At 37.0% G+C, this 15,379-nt stretch overlaps 1 protein-coding gene across 10 annotated transcripts in view; it reads right to left on the bottom strand.

The window, feature by feature from the left end:
- Positions 1–15,379, bottom strand: part of plekha7b (pleckstrin homology domain containing, family A member 7b) — a 183,544-nt gene that overhangs the window by 95,262 nt on the left and 72,903 nt on the right. For all 10 annotated transcript variants that reach the window (XR_009271961.1, XR_009271962.1, XM_058781366.1 and 7 more), the window contains exons 8-11: positions 13,702–13,802; positions 7,414–7,589; positions 2,287–2,727; positions 1,007–1,541 (exon numbers count right to left, since the gene is read on the bottom strand). Coding sequence is in view for 8 of the 10 variants with exons in the window: in XM_058781366.1 (XP_058637349.1) it covers positions 1,007–1,541; positions 2,287–2,727; positions 7,414–7,589; positions 13,702–13,802 (1,253 nt within the window). In the remaining 2 variants the exon portion in view is untranslated. The remainder of the gene's footprint in view (positions 1–1,006; positions 1,542–2,286; positions 2,728–7,413; positions 7,590–13,701; positions 13,803–15,379) is intronic.

Genomic DNA, 15,379 nt, shown 5'->3' on the forward strand with positions numbered 1-15,379 from the left:
TAAGTCTCTTATGTTACACTTTTATTTATTCAAAAATAGTAAAAAGAGTAATATTATGAAATAACATTATAACTTAAAATAACTCTTTTATAATTTAATATATTTAATTTTCTTTTTTTAATTATAATATTTTTTTTTTGGTGACGATAAAGCTGAATTTTCAGCAGCATTTACTCCAGTTTTCAGTGTCACATGATCCTCCTGATATATTTCTCACTATTGTCAATGTTGAAAACAGTTCTGCTTAATATTTTTGCGGAAACTGCCGAACATTTTTTTATAAGATTCTCTGGGGGAAACAAATCAAAAGAACCTAATTCTTTCTCTTTAAGCATTCTCAAATCATGCTAATCATCACACTAAAATGATCCTAAAAATAGGAATTTCTCAATTAATTGTAAATCGTTATGCTGATAATATAATATGTAATGAAACAATTACAGCATTTTCACTAGCATTTCAGATTTTTAGATTCTGCTGTATATTTTTTGTGGTATTACTGCACATTGACTGAAGGTCTGTTTTTTCTTTCTATCTGGTTTTTGACAGCTTCTGTGAATCTTTCTGTTGGAGGCATGTAATTAGTGAGTTCACACGAGTCCTGACGTATGCAGAGCAGAAATGGTAGTGACAGTATGTTAACTTGTAAGAGGCACAGAGGCTTCTGTGACTGCTGCTGCGTGTGAATGTGGCACAGGGAGCGGCGCTCTCATGTGGGGGGTGTAGATGGCAGATGCTATTTGTCACACAAGCATCTTCAGCGACACACATAAATAAAAATGCTCTCTTTTAACACACCCTCTGCACCTGGGAATCAAGGCCTGAGTGAAGACTGTGTGAATCCTGTCACAAAGTCCAAATCAAAGCTTGAGTAAATGGAAACTCGGTTTTCCCATGACCCATAACGCCTTTGGTGGTCAACACTTCTGTGGTCTGAACAAAGAGAGGAACTCACCACAACTAATTTGAAATTGTGAGATTATGTGAACTGCTCCACATTCCCTACCTTTGAGATCTGGGAACATATTCCTCTGGGAGAACCCAAACTGGGAGTGTCCACGGTGTCGAAGTCATCCAGTGGGCGCACTGTCACCCTGTCGGCGGGCGTGTGGGGCCTGCGTGGGGACAAGGACTTGGAGGGGTGGCCGGGTGGGTGTATGTCACATGGTGATGGTGGCACAGATATGGATCGTGGCATTTCCAGAGTAACTCTGAAGGCAGACGTGTCCATGTAGTCAGGGCCGGTGTAGATTGGTGCAGTGGGGCTTCCATGGCGGAACTGTTGGCGCTGCTGCCACTCGTACAGCTGCCACACCATGCCCTCTTTAGTGGCCAACCGCTCATCAGTCGACATACGAAAGTGACTAAGACGGTCGTGGGCGTACTTATAGTCACTAGGCAGGTTGCGGGGCACTGGTGGGGAACTGCTTCCGGAGTGGTGGCGAGTGGTCTTTGGCAACGACTGGTACGTATCCATCATGACGGACTTAGGCTGGAGAGGTGGTGTCCGTCTGGGTAGCGTGTAATCAGCAGTGGGATGGCTGTAATTTCGTGAAAAAAGTTATTGTACTGTTAATATTCTGTCCTTCCCACTGTTAGTTAGCATTCATATGCTATACACAGTATTTCTATAAAAACATTTATTTTTTTATTCTTTTAAAATGGTTTTATTCCGGCCTGTGCTGTAAATTTATTATTATTATTATTATTATTATTATTATTATTATTATTATCATTATTAATCACCAACAACAATAATAACTCATCAACACATTAACCATTACACAAATAATAATAATAATAATAAAATAATTATTATTATATTAATAAACTAATAAATAAAAAGGAAACAGACATTTATACACACACACACACACACATATATATATATATATATATATATATATATATATATAAAACTTAAAAGGTAAGGTGTTGTTTTACAAGGGTGTTTTTCTGCTAAAATGTAGATATGTCCCATGGGTTTTTATTTTAAGTGCAATAGTGTAAATTTGATTACTGGATGGTTTTTACAAAAAAAGGAAAAAATAAACTGTAATAACCAGAATGCTGTTGCTACAACACGAAACATTCCCTTTAATATTTAGTGTGTTTACATCATAACCACTAGTGGGAGCTCCTTCATAAGAAGAATCTATATGTGAACTAAATCCTACAATGGCTCGAGTTCCCAATGTTACATCATTTAATTAGAGTATTACATATAACCCTGTATGCTTTTCTAACATTTTTTCCCTTATCACAGCACAAACACACAAAACTGACCTTTTTGGGTCTCCTTTCTGCACCTTCACCCAGTGCTCAACCTGAGCCAGCGCAGTTTTCCTTTGCACCTTTTTCTCTGTGTCTGTACGGGGTACGAGACCCCTCTTATACACCACGTTCCCGTTCTGATCAGGAGGTATGCCCGAGGGGGGCATCCCGTTCCTGTGAGCGGGCACCGTGGAAGGTGGGCGAGAATGGGCACCTGATTGGGAAATCCCTTCCATCTCCAACTCTCCAGAGGAGATTTTAACAGGATCCTCGAACACTTCCTTGCTGTAAACGTAGCACTCCTCCCCATCTCGCTCCGGCCTCAGCTCTGCCACCTCCACATGCACTGTCTGCTGGAGGCCCTCGGCCTGGGAGGAGCTTTTGATGCTGCTGCTGAAATGGTTGGTCTGAGGGACTGCTTGCTGCTCACTTTTGAAGCTTCTTTCGGCTTCTCTGTGGAAGGAAAGAGAGTTATTTAATAGTAGAAAACAAACAGTTAATAAGTGACCTTTAACAGTGCATTAAGACTTATTTCTGATGATGTATCAGTATTAGGAAGCAAAAAGGACTGAGTTTAGACTTTTGCATTAATTATAATTGAATCTACAACTCATTGTGCAGACAACTGACCTTGAACCGACTATTTAGCTATCTAAGTCTATCTTAATTGCAACATGACATTTCAAAAAAGTATGACATTCTTTCTGTGGAACATCAAAAGAAGAATTTAGCATAACATCTGAGCTGCTTTCTACTACACAATGAAAGTGGAGGGTACCAGAAGCTGTCATGCTCCAAAAAGTACAAAAATATGCCATAAAAACCATAAAAGTAGCTCATGTGACTCATGTACTACTGTATATACATACTACTATTCAAAACATTGAGGTCTGTAAGATTTTTATTTTTGAAATAATTATCTTATGCTCAAAGCAATATTTATTTGATCAAAAATACAGTAAAAACAATAATATTGTAAAAAATGGTTACAACTGAAAATAACTTCTAATATATTTTAAAAATATATCAGTATATAACTTTTAATATATTTTAAAATATAATTTATTTCTGTGATGGCAAAACTGAATGCATTACTCCAGTCTTCAGTGTCACAAGATCCTTCAGAAATCATTCTAATATGCTGATTTGTTCAAGAAATATTTTTTATTATTGTTGAAAGCAGGTACTGCTCAATATTTTTGAGGAAATCAAACTCTTTTTGTGCCCAAATGAAGACAGATTTGGTTTCAAAATGTTTTTTTTTTTTTTTTGGACTAATTATTTCTTCCAAGTGAAAGGCTGCATAACCTCATAATTTTAGTATGTTTTAGTCTAATTTGACCAGATATGGCATAATTAATAAATACATTTAGCATAATTCATTAATACATACCTATAATGTGTCAATTAATTTAATTTCATCATTTCATTTCAGCTATTTATTTTCTTTATTGGATCAGCCCAAAAAGTTAATTTAAAACACATTTATGATACATTTACAAATGAAAACGCAAAACAAACAAAAAAAATAAAAGGAAACTTGAAATGCATCAAAACATTAAAAATCGAATTGACAAAGGTAAAGTCATCATGTGCAATACTGTCAATCTATCCCTAGATGGCACTGTTATATTACATTCAAGATCTCCCTCAAACAAATCAAGGGCTACAGAGGAACCTCAAAACAGTACAGCAGCACTAACACTGACATTTCACCCCTCACCGTGATCAGACAGGTGGTCTGGCATCAGATTGGCAAGTATAGCAACACTGCCAACAATCCACATACTTGTGTAAAAGCATTTGCCTACAAAATCCAACAAATACAGCCACTACACTAGCCCTACCAACCATAAATTACATTATAAACCACCTTCAGGGTTATTAACCACCTACTCTCCTTTTTATGTATACTATAAAAGCCCAGCTATAAGGAAAGCCCCAGGGACAAACCCTCTCTGCACTCATGGAAGTGAAGAGCATGGGGGCAGCACGCTAACATCACGCCCCAGTCCGAGTGCTGTGTTCTGGGCTGGTGGCACACAGTCAGCTGGCTGCAGCGTGCCGCAGTGATACTCCTCCCCAGAGCTGCAGTTTCAAAGTGTACACAAATATGGCACTGTACCTCTGCACCAGCACAACAGCAGCAGATGAGCGAGTACACCATGCTGTTTTTGCTGTACCCCTGATCTATATACATCACATCAGACATGAGCTTAAAGGAACAGTTCACCCAAAAATTTAAATTTGCTGAAAATTTACTCACCCCCAGGCCAAACTGCAGGTGAATTTGTTTCTTCATCAGAACAGATTTAAAGAAATGTAGCCTTTGATTACTTACGCACCAATGCATTATCTGCAGTGAATGGATACCATCAGAATGAGAGTCCAAAGAGATGATAAAAACATCACAATAATCCACAAAATAAAGTACCATTTAGAAGCAAAATGTGGAGTCAACAAGTCATGTGGATTACTTGTAGACTATTGTGATGTTTTTTCAGCTGTTTGGACTCTGATTCTAATGGCACCCATTCACCGCAGAGGATCCATTGCTGAGCAAGTGATGTAATGATAAATTTCTCCAAATCCATTCTGATGAAGAAACAAAATCATCCACATCTTGGATGGCCTGAGGGCAAGTAAATTTTAATTTTTAGGTGAACTATTCCTTTAAATAACTAGTCCATAGCATACAGCTACAGTTTATTAATGCCATCAGCATTTCCAGTGACTTGAATGCCTATCTTAAAAAGAATCCAAATACTTTCAAGGACAGCAAATTGTCCCCAAAATGAATTTTTAAAAAGTTAAGTAGCAGCAATTTCAAATACACAACCAAGTCAGCACAAAGAGCAAAGCTGCAGTCATACTGAGCCCAGAAAATTACCTTAGACCCCAAAATACTGCAAACCAGGCAATTTTAGGTTTGTGTATGCTTTGAATTCACCCAAGAGGTCAATTTGTGATGTTTTAGATGCTCTTTGGGTCTGTTATAAGATTAATATCTTTGTGATTTGTGAATTCGCAGCTCAGAGCTCACCAAACTTGAATTTGGGTACACAGCGAAAGGCAACTTATTTTTTTTTTTTTTTTTGCATGTGCTTGTGTTGCTGGCCTCCCGAGTTAAATAAAAATGAATGGATCTCAAAGTCAAGAATGACTGTAGCTTTAACCCTGATAGATGGAAGACATCAGTGGACAGCTTTAACTAGATCAATTAACTTAACAGCAGTGCACAAACCATTAAGACCACTTCACTTCTATTGTGCATGAAATTATATAGCTGGAAATATCAATCACCACATTACATACATACCAAGGCAAAAGAACATAATATCAAAGAATAAGGGAAAAAAAAGTTTAAGTGACAGTAATGAGTGTTAAATAGAGGAAATGCAAGAGCAAGGAGAAAGCAGTAAGGAGAAGATTTAATACTATACCGGGTTATTTTCTCAAAATGTCTAGAACTGTAAGCCAGTTATAAAGAAAACATTAAACTGCATTGACATTTTTTTAATGTGGCATTTTTCTGAGAAAAAATATGCAAGGGAACTTCTAAGGACATGTGTATAGACAAAATCCATAGCTATTTGACTGGACCATGAGGGAGTGAAAAATATTACACAGAGATATTATTGGGTAATATTATTTTTCTCCAACCATGCAGCCTTGGCCATGTCAGCAGAAAAGATGAGTTGTTTCAGAGTTCCTTTTCATTAAAACAATAAAAATAAAAAAGTATATTTCTATGAATCCAGCACAAACAGGAAGATTCATTACGGTTTTTTTTTTCTTTTCGATTCATTGGTGTGTACTATTTATGTATATTTTTGTATTTTGATGTATCTTGGATTTTTTTTTTAATGTAATTTTTATGCATTTGTTGTCTGCTTTTCCTTGTTTGTATTATGTCTGACAAATAAAATCACTGTTTGAAATATAAATAAGTGCTGTCAATATTTTTTTTTTTAAACTTTTATTAATTGCAAATTTTTCTGAAATTAATCGCGATTAATCCCACCCAACATTAAAGTTTTTAAATATACTTATATTGCAATCATTTCACAGTCAATCTTCAAATTAATGTAGAAACAACATGAAGAACAATTTTCATATTTATCTTAATGGCATCTTTTTTATGACTGAAGGTGAGTATCACTGATACCAATACTACTGATGTGTCTAGGAAAATGTTATTTTTTCCTAATATTTAACTATTGACTATAGCCATTCAACATTACAGTATAATTGAGAGCCATCAATTTTAACATTTATTAGACTTTAAAAAAATAACAGCTTATAATTTAAGTTAACTTAAAACAATCTATACTTGAACCCATTATAATAATTGTCATACCTGTGCCCTTCAGCAAGTAGAAAATATACAGACATTGAGTAAAGTTATCAAACACTAAATTCTAAATTAAATGTAGATGAACCCTTAAAGCTACAAAAGTTATTGATTTTCTCTTTTTCTTTTGTTCTTCGATTAATAGACATCACAGAAGCTTATTAGGTAGGTTATTCAGCTGCTATTACTTTAAGAGCTGCTGCTGCTCAATGTGATGCATATCTGACATGCATGCTCATAGTTTCATGCGTGCTTTAATATGAAATGATACAGGCTACAGTATAACAGCTGACAGGACAGGAAAATTCATTTTTACTGACATATGGCCTGACAACATCTCATCTGACCGCAGTTCGCTGAAGCTGCCTCATCATCTGTACCGTTTCCACGCTCGTTTGACTAGCGCCTGCCGCTGAGGTGAAGTTGGAGTGCGTGCGAAAAGTCTCCTGTTTGATGTGGTCGTAAAGACGTTCTGCGTCTAAATAAACAATTCTTGTCAAGAAAAAAAAGAGACAGAAGCAGCAGCTGTGAGTAAGGTGGCCAACACTAGCTCCACCCCTGCGTTAACTGTGTTAAATATTTTTTAGCGCCATTAAACTGGAAAAGTTAAGTTAATCGCCTGCGTTAAAGTGCTAATTTTGGCAGCACTAAAATAAATAAATAAATAAAAGTAAGGGTTATCCTGTTGTATTTAATGGAATATACTGCCCAGGTCTCTGAGATACTGATCTTGTTTCTAGACACCAGCCCTGAGAAAAGATTTGCAGCAGCAGGAGGTGACTGACCTCTTCACGCCATGGCTTTGCATCAGCGCAGCCTGGTTCATGGCCCGGATCCAGCCATTCATGTCCTCTTGTGTGTCGGCGCTGAAGAAATAGGTCCTCATGCCACAGTGCTCGGCCTGCGAGCCAATCAGAGAATTCTTATTGTAAATGTAGGAGCGCATTCCCGTGTGGCAAGCCTAAGGGAGAGACAGAGACAGAGGGGACCATCAGCTCTGACCATACATAGAGGTTGCACGTGAGGCACCGGACCAGCGGGCCCCATTGCTGTGAAAGCATCACTGTAGCAAGCTTAGGAGTCATGCTCAACTGGTCTGTTTATTTTGTTCATCAGAGCTGAGGAAATGGCCTTTAAGAGGATTACCAACCAATGATAACTACATTATCATTGTTACAAACACTACCATGCACTTCAGTCAAATGATCTGCACTAGTGATCTGTACTGTGCGAGCATTTGAGACTTTTGTTGAAAAATAATAAATTAATAATTGTTGTACTGCAGTCAGACTACGCTTCAGAATATGGAAACCCATTATGCCTTAGAGTATAGAAGCTGATAACTGTGAGAAAGTTTAAAATAAACTTTGTGAGACAGAAAGTCACATTTGTGAGAATGCTACACTACAGTTAAAAAAAACTGGGGGTCGGCAAGTTTTTATAATGCTTATAAAAGTAGTCTCCTACTCACCAAGGCTGCTTTTATTTGGAAAACAGTAAAATAAATAGTATAATGTAATAATTAAAAACATTTAAAATAACCATTTATATTTTAATATATGTGATTCTTTGACTAATAAAAAAGTTCTAAAGAACAGCAGTTATTTAAGAATTTAAATCTTTTTTAACATTTTTTAACAAATGTCTTTACTGTCAATTGTGATCAATTGCAAAGAACGCATCCTTGCTGAATAAAAGTATAAATTTCTTTCATAAAAAAAAATGAGGGAAACAAATGTGGGAAATAAAATTGAGGTATAAAATCACAGTTCTAAAGAATAAAGTTGTAATTGGAAGAAATAAAAAAAAGATTTTTTTTTTTTTTTAAAGTCGCTATTTTAAGTTAAAACATCAGTAACCTTTTACTTTTTAACCCTGAGGTAGAAACAGGCTTCCATAGAATAAAAACCCATCAATGTCAGGAAATCAACATTGAAGATCTGAACTCCAACCTTCAGTACACAGCAAACAAATGATAAATCAATAAACTGAGCCATTCCTGCAGAGAGGAGAGCGATGAATGAAATTATTTTCTGCTTATTTCACATATTCCAGGAGTATCGTATAATTTACATCAGCAGACAGTTTGCACACAAGTGTCTCTGTACTTGCCCTCCCCCTCTTCATTTGGTTATCAAGTGTTCAAATACTTTTTGGGTCAATTGTACATGCCAAACACACCACACAAATGTTAAAAACACAATATTACAGATGCACACAAATACTTACATAAACAAAGCTGTTAATTCTCTTACTCTGTTTAATGCCAGGGTTAATAGCCCCCCAGCTAAACTAGCTCCATGCACCTTCTGTTCACTAAATCTGCTACTGCCAAAATGCAACTGTTGGTCTAATCTCTCTGATGGGTGTACGGCCACCACTCACACATCTAAACGCTTACAAACAGAGTCCAGCTCAGCGCTTTTGCCAGTCCCACCCAGACCCATTCAGACCTTTCCACCTCTACAACAACACACACACACAGAGCTTACATCTGGTAACATTGACTCATTCTGTATAAAGTCGATGGGCTACATCGAAGGTGCCTCTTAATTCACAACTTGACAGCTGCATCTCTGCTCACGGCACATCTCTTTTGCCTCTCCAGGAGTCTATTATCCCGCCTGTCACACACTAATGGCTAAAGCAGCCCCTCCAATATCCGATATCGGCTCCTGAAGTCTTCATATTATCCTACTGTTTTTTCATTGACTTTGTGGCAGTTCTTTGCCTGATAGCACACATGCGTTGACCAGAGAAGTCTATATGATGTGTGCGTTGTCATTTGAAAAACATATCAGCAAACCTGAACACTCAAAATGATTGACAGACTGTCTAAACAACAGTGTCCTGCATTCTTCTGCAGTTTACAGACCCTAGGGCTGTCAGAGAGACACGCGTCATATCTCAGGATACTTGTTTCAGTGATCTGTAAGGATGTAGAGACATTTTTTGTATGTTACTCTATTTAAAAAAATACTTTTAATTTAATGTAATAAAATCTCTTACTCATATACGCACATCTACACATACAAATATGAATAAACAAAATAAATTCACAATAGCAGAAAGTAAAAAGGCGGCACAAATCTTGTAACCATTAATAACATTTTATCATGACAAACAATAAGAAATGGAAGACAAAAACCTGGGCAAGAGAAAAGTGATTTCAATGCCTGTTATAATATATCAAGTATCATCTGCTGAAGGAAAGCATGTCTGCTGATATATATTCTTCTCACATTCCTGTCTTTAAGAAGTTAATGACCTCAGATTACCCATCTAGTCCTGGGCTTTCATTCAGCGTTATCCCTCTAAGAGGGATATGCAGTAATTAATCAGAGGAATTTGCTCAATCACTCAACCCCTTCAGAGGTTAAAGGAATATTCTGGGTTATTTACTACTTCATATCTACGGACAGCATCTGTGGCATAAAAAGCAATGTTCCTAAGATTGTGAAAAATCACCAAAAACAGAACTGTAGTTTAACTGTTATGAAGGCAGGGGTGCCGAAACATAAAATGTACAACTGTTGCAAAAGAACAGCCATAAAAAAGGTTGATATGTTTGCATTTAAGTTACGTCCAATATAAAAAAAATTCTGTCTGAGGGACAAACAAATGGGACAAATCAAAGTTATATCTGTGGTATTCAAAAGCGTGCCACAAATGTTGTCTACAGATTAGAAGTTGTAAATGACCTGGAATATTCCTCAGAAAGAAAATATATTTAAGTTAAACATTCAAGAGGACATACATTTGTTTAATTCCAAAACCTATCCTTTGGCTTTAATGTCTGTGAGAAATTCACATTTGGTTAAACACATACATAACAGTCCAGAGTAACAATTCAGATGTGTTACACATTAAAAGTTTGGGGTCATTAATTTTATTTAAAGAAATTAATACTTTTCTTTTGAACCTAATATCACAGTTTCCATAATAAATATATAGCAGCACAACTGTTTTCAAAACTGGTGATAATAAGAAATGCTTCTTGAAAACCAAATCAGCATATTAGAATAATTTATGCAGGAGTAATAGCTGCTGAGAATTCAGCTTTGTTGTCACAACAATAAATTACATCTTAAAATATTTAACAATATTACTGTTTTTACTTGATTCAACAACATTAAATAAATCTTACCAACCCCAAACTTTTGAATGGTAGTGTATACACAAAAAAATTTAAATATAATTACATACACACATTTAACAACAGACGCACTTCATATTTTAGTTACAGTACTGAAAATTGAAAAGTGACTGAATAGCATATGAGAGTGTAGAAATATGTGGATGATAACCAACACTGGAAATACTGATGCATGTGATGAAGTGAGAAGAGGAATTGAGCAATGCCAGTCTGCAACAGTCCTTATCTTTACTATAAGATACACACATTCATAAGGACATATCAGCATATCCAATATTCACATCAGGGAGATGAATATGAAGATAGGATTGTCGAGCTGGCATTGCCTGTTCCTGAGGAAGCGGAATGAGTTGCAGAATGCATGCTGAAACACATCAATGCACATGGGCTATGTGCATTTTTCATCTGCCTAGGAAAATGCCATACACGGGATGGTGATGGAGTGGAGATCCGCTGATAGTAATGAATGGAAATTAAAGTACCTATTCATGCAAGAGGCTGACTCAGGAGACGGCCCTTCCACCAGATGCACCCGGTTCAGCTCCCATAATGCACCAGGTCACAACAGGAAGCAATAGGCCAATAGGAATGAGAGAATAAGAGTGAGTTGTGCAAAAACAGAGGGAGGTGAATCACGGCCTATGTGAAAAATGTTAACCAAAACTAGAAGATGTGTTGAAATGTCCCTGGTTGTGAAATATCACAAGCAGGGTGAGTGGAATCGCAATTAACATTAGAGGCAGCAAAGCTAAGCAGAAATACGCCACTGGGAGAGCAAAAGTACAACACTCCAGAGAACAGGACAAGATGAGTAATAAACATCATAATATTTAACTGCTGTAGCTGAATAAATGAATCAATTAAAGCTAAGAATCATGAGTTCTTCTATGCTTGAATTCAAATACATGTTGTATCATTTCCTATATGAAAAATAAGACCTTTCATGACTTCATATTCTTAGATCTGTCAACAATCAGTTGATTCTCTGAAAAGAACATATTCTTAAGAATCATTAATTCATTATTCAGGCTGCACTGTATGTTTTTGATTGACTAAAAAACTGCTCATACTCAAAGATGCAGTCACATTTACCATTGCTCTGTGAATTTCTGAGTGCAAAATCCAGGCATTTCAATAGAAATTCACGCCGTCTAGAATTTTGCGTGAGGGTGAAAGTTTTCCCCATGCAGATTTTACCAACAGATCATATTTAAATACAGAAATGAACCTTACTACAGACAGTTCTAAAGATAACTTAATATTACAGAAAATAAACATGCAAGACTGCTCTTCACATGTACAGTATGCAGACAAACTAATTAATTGCTGACTAAGAGAAGACAGTTAAGAGCAGAAAACATTAGACCAACAGCATACCTTCGGGTCTAATACACATGAAAATAAAGCAGCCAGATGTTCAAATAGCTGCTGGCTAGTTTCACTGATGGAGATCTCCTAACTAACAACTTGCTAATTAACACCCAGAGCGCCAATGAGAGAACAGGGCCTCTCACCTTGCTCTGGTACATTACAGACTGTAGGGCAAGTAAGAGGGAGGATATTAGAAATAGAGTAGATGTATAATTAATCTGCCTGCTGGCAGAATAGTCAAACAAATTCCAGAACTGGGGAATACAGGCAGGGTAATGGAGTTTGAACGATGCACTGTGTACCCACAGGGAAGAATGACTGAGCGGAGGAAATGAATGAGCTGCAGTGATGGGATCAAACATTCCTGGAGTATTGTTATTCAGATGAGGCTTTGCTTCAGGAGGAGACCGAAGTAGATTAAGTAAAAACGCAAAGCTTGACACAAATTTAAAAGTCAGAGGTTAGCTATCAGTGAAAAAATGCTGTTTTTTCCATCTCTGTGGTACAAGGGTTTAAGCCAGACTTGATTTTCCAGAGCATTAGGTATAATATAAATGGTTTTAAGCCTCCAGGGATATTCTGTTCTTAAACATTATTTCACTGTCCGTCAGACCGCAGTAAACAGTGGAAGGAAGTTTGTGAGGCTCAATGGAAGCTTGTCATCAACAGGCCTCACTCAGAGAAGGGTTTAGATAATGATGTTCCCATGTCCGCTCTGTGAAAGAGAACAGGACTGTGGAAAACTTGTTGAACGAGTTGGGTGGAAGCTCAGTGTGAATTCCTGTGAGCAAACAGCAGCTTCGGTGATGACAGCATTGTGATAACAGACATCGAGGGGAACAGTACTAGTCAAAACGAGATGAGCTATTCCAAATGTAAAGAATAGAGAGGCTGCAAGATACAGTGTTTTACCTCATTAAAACCATGCTGGTAGATAACACAAAGCTCAAAAAATGGTGGTATCAGCACTGATTAAAAAATATTCAATTCAATATTTTTTTTAATTATGGTTACATTTAATTAAATATTGCATCTATTTCAATAATATAGTAAGTAATACAGTATAGTAATGTAATAATATAGTATTAATATAGTTTATCAACAACACTGTTTATGGCTGCTAAGCATTTTAATAGTTTGTACAATGTGATGCATGCATATAAAATATGAGACACTTCTAACTTGGCTCGTTCTGAGGGTCTGAGGGTCTTTGTCTCCATGACAAGAATATATTAGGTAACTGAGTACAGGAACATGATGCTATTAGTTAAAACAAGCAGAGTTTTAGTTGAGTTCCTTATGAGGTTGTGAGCACCCTGAGCAGAGAAAGCTTACTTAGTGATCTGTGTGGCCAGAAGAGGGCAGAGAGAGGAGCCAAACAACTGCCACATTAATCAGTCATCCCTGACTGCTGCCCACACAACACCACTGATAATATGCCACATGATACAAACTTCCCGAAGGCATAGCCAATGAAGCCAGCGAAGGTGAGCCTACACACAGGAACAGAGTAGCATTAGAGTACAGATTATCATGATGCTCTTACCTTGAAGGCGTACTTGCGGCTGATGTGGTCCTCGGGTCCCACGGGGGAAATTACATAGCTGGGCAGAGGAATGCTACCCAGAACCGTCTCTTCTCGACTATCTGTGAGCAAAGTACAGATGTTAGGTGAAAATGTTTGAAAATGGTTAGATTACAATTGAAAAAAGGTAACTGGTTTGTTGGCAATACTCTTAAACAGACATACCAAGAGATATTGGCACCGTTGGTAAATATGAGTAATTTTTTATATTTGATACAATTATACCAGCGTGATTAAATCGTTCAGCGTGTCATATCATCAGCTGCTAAATTTAAATCTGTGTTCGCTGGCTGGCGCTGAGCCAGATATAGACGCATTTGTACAGCTCTGCGCATTATAACCAATCACACACAATGCTGTTGAGCTTATGAATGCAATGACCAATCACAGGTGTTCAGATGAGTCATCGCTAAAATGCTGGTGTTTTCCTCACTCGCTCGCTGATTGAATACCTCTTTCTGGTGAATTCTCTCATCAGAAACAACAGTGCAAATGTGTGTACGAATCTGTAAGATATTAATTTCATAGTGTAAACAGCTTCAGGGATTTTAATGGGAGTTTTTGAGAGTGCTTGAACTCTAGACTGTCAGTGAAAATGTTCTTTGATAATGTAAATGTTCTTTGCTCTCTTTCTGTAAAATGAAATTGTTATGATTAACTTGCAATGTTTTTATTCACATTAACTTTCAATGTTAAATTCACATTAAATATAAAGTCAGTTGTATTAAAAATATGTTATACCATGACACCCATAAACAGACAGGTTTTTATGCATAGTTAATAGATTACATTATTAGGTTACTTTGACCATCGCCCACTATCAACAATTTATAAAGGTGAGAATCAAGATATTTCATGATACAGTTAATGCGTTTGGGAATTTTTCAAATAAAAAGGAAAAAATAAATAAAACATAAGTGCTGTTGTGGCTGTGTCACATGACGACCATCAGGGCAATAATTTTAAAAGTTTCAATTTTAAAGTTCCAATCAACTAAAGATGTTACAAATCTGCCTGGAAGAGGACGTGTGTCTATATTGTCCTTATGCACGATGACGAGGAGCGTTTGAGTTGCTAAAGATTCTCCAAGGATCACAGCTGAACTCCAGCATATTCAGTTGTCAGACACGACTGGAACTTCAAACGGCACTGGCTTCTATGGTCAGATGAAACAGAAAAGAGCCTTCTGGCAGCAAACACCAGATGGGTTTGGTGCAAACAGGGATAAAAAGTACCCCATGTCCACGGTTAAATATACTGCTGGATATTTAATGTTGTGGGCCTGTTTTTCTGCCGGAGGTCCTGGACATCTTTTTCAGATGCATGGCATCATGGATTCTACCAAATACCAACAGATAAAAAAAATCAAAACCTGACTGCCTCTGTAAGAAATCTTATAATGGACCATGTTTGGATCTTCCATCAAGACAATGATCCAAAACAAACATCAAAATCAACACAAAAATGTGTCACTGAGCACAAAATGAAGCTTCTGCCATGGCTGTCTCAGTTCCCTGACCTGAACCCTATAGAAAATGAGTGGGGTGAACTGAAGAGAAGAAGCACCAACATGGAGCTGGTATTCTGAAGGATCTGGAGTGATTCTGGATGAAGGAATGGTCTCTGATCTCTTATCAGG

The sequence above is a fragment of the Onychostoma macrolepis genome, chromosome 07 (genome assembly GCF_012432095.1).
Source record: "Onychostoma macrolepis isolate SWU-2019 chromosome 07, ASM1243209v1, whole genome shotgun sequence".
NCBI lineage: Eukaryota > Metazoa > Chordata > Actinopteri > Cypriniformes > Cyprinidae > Onychostoma > Onychostoma macrolepis.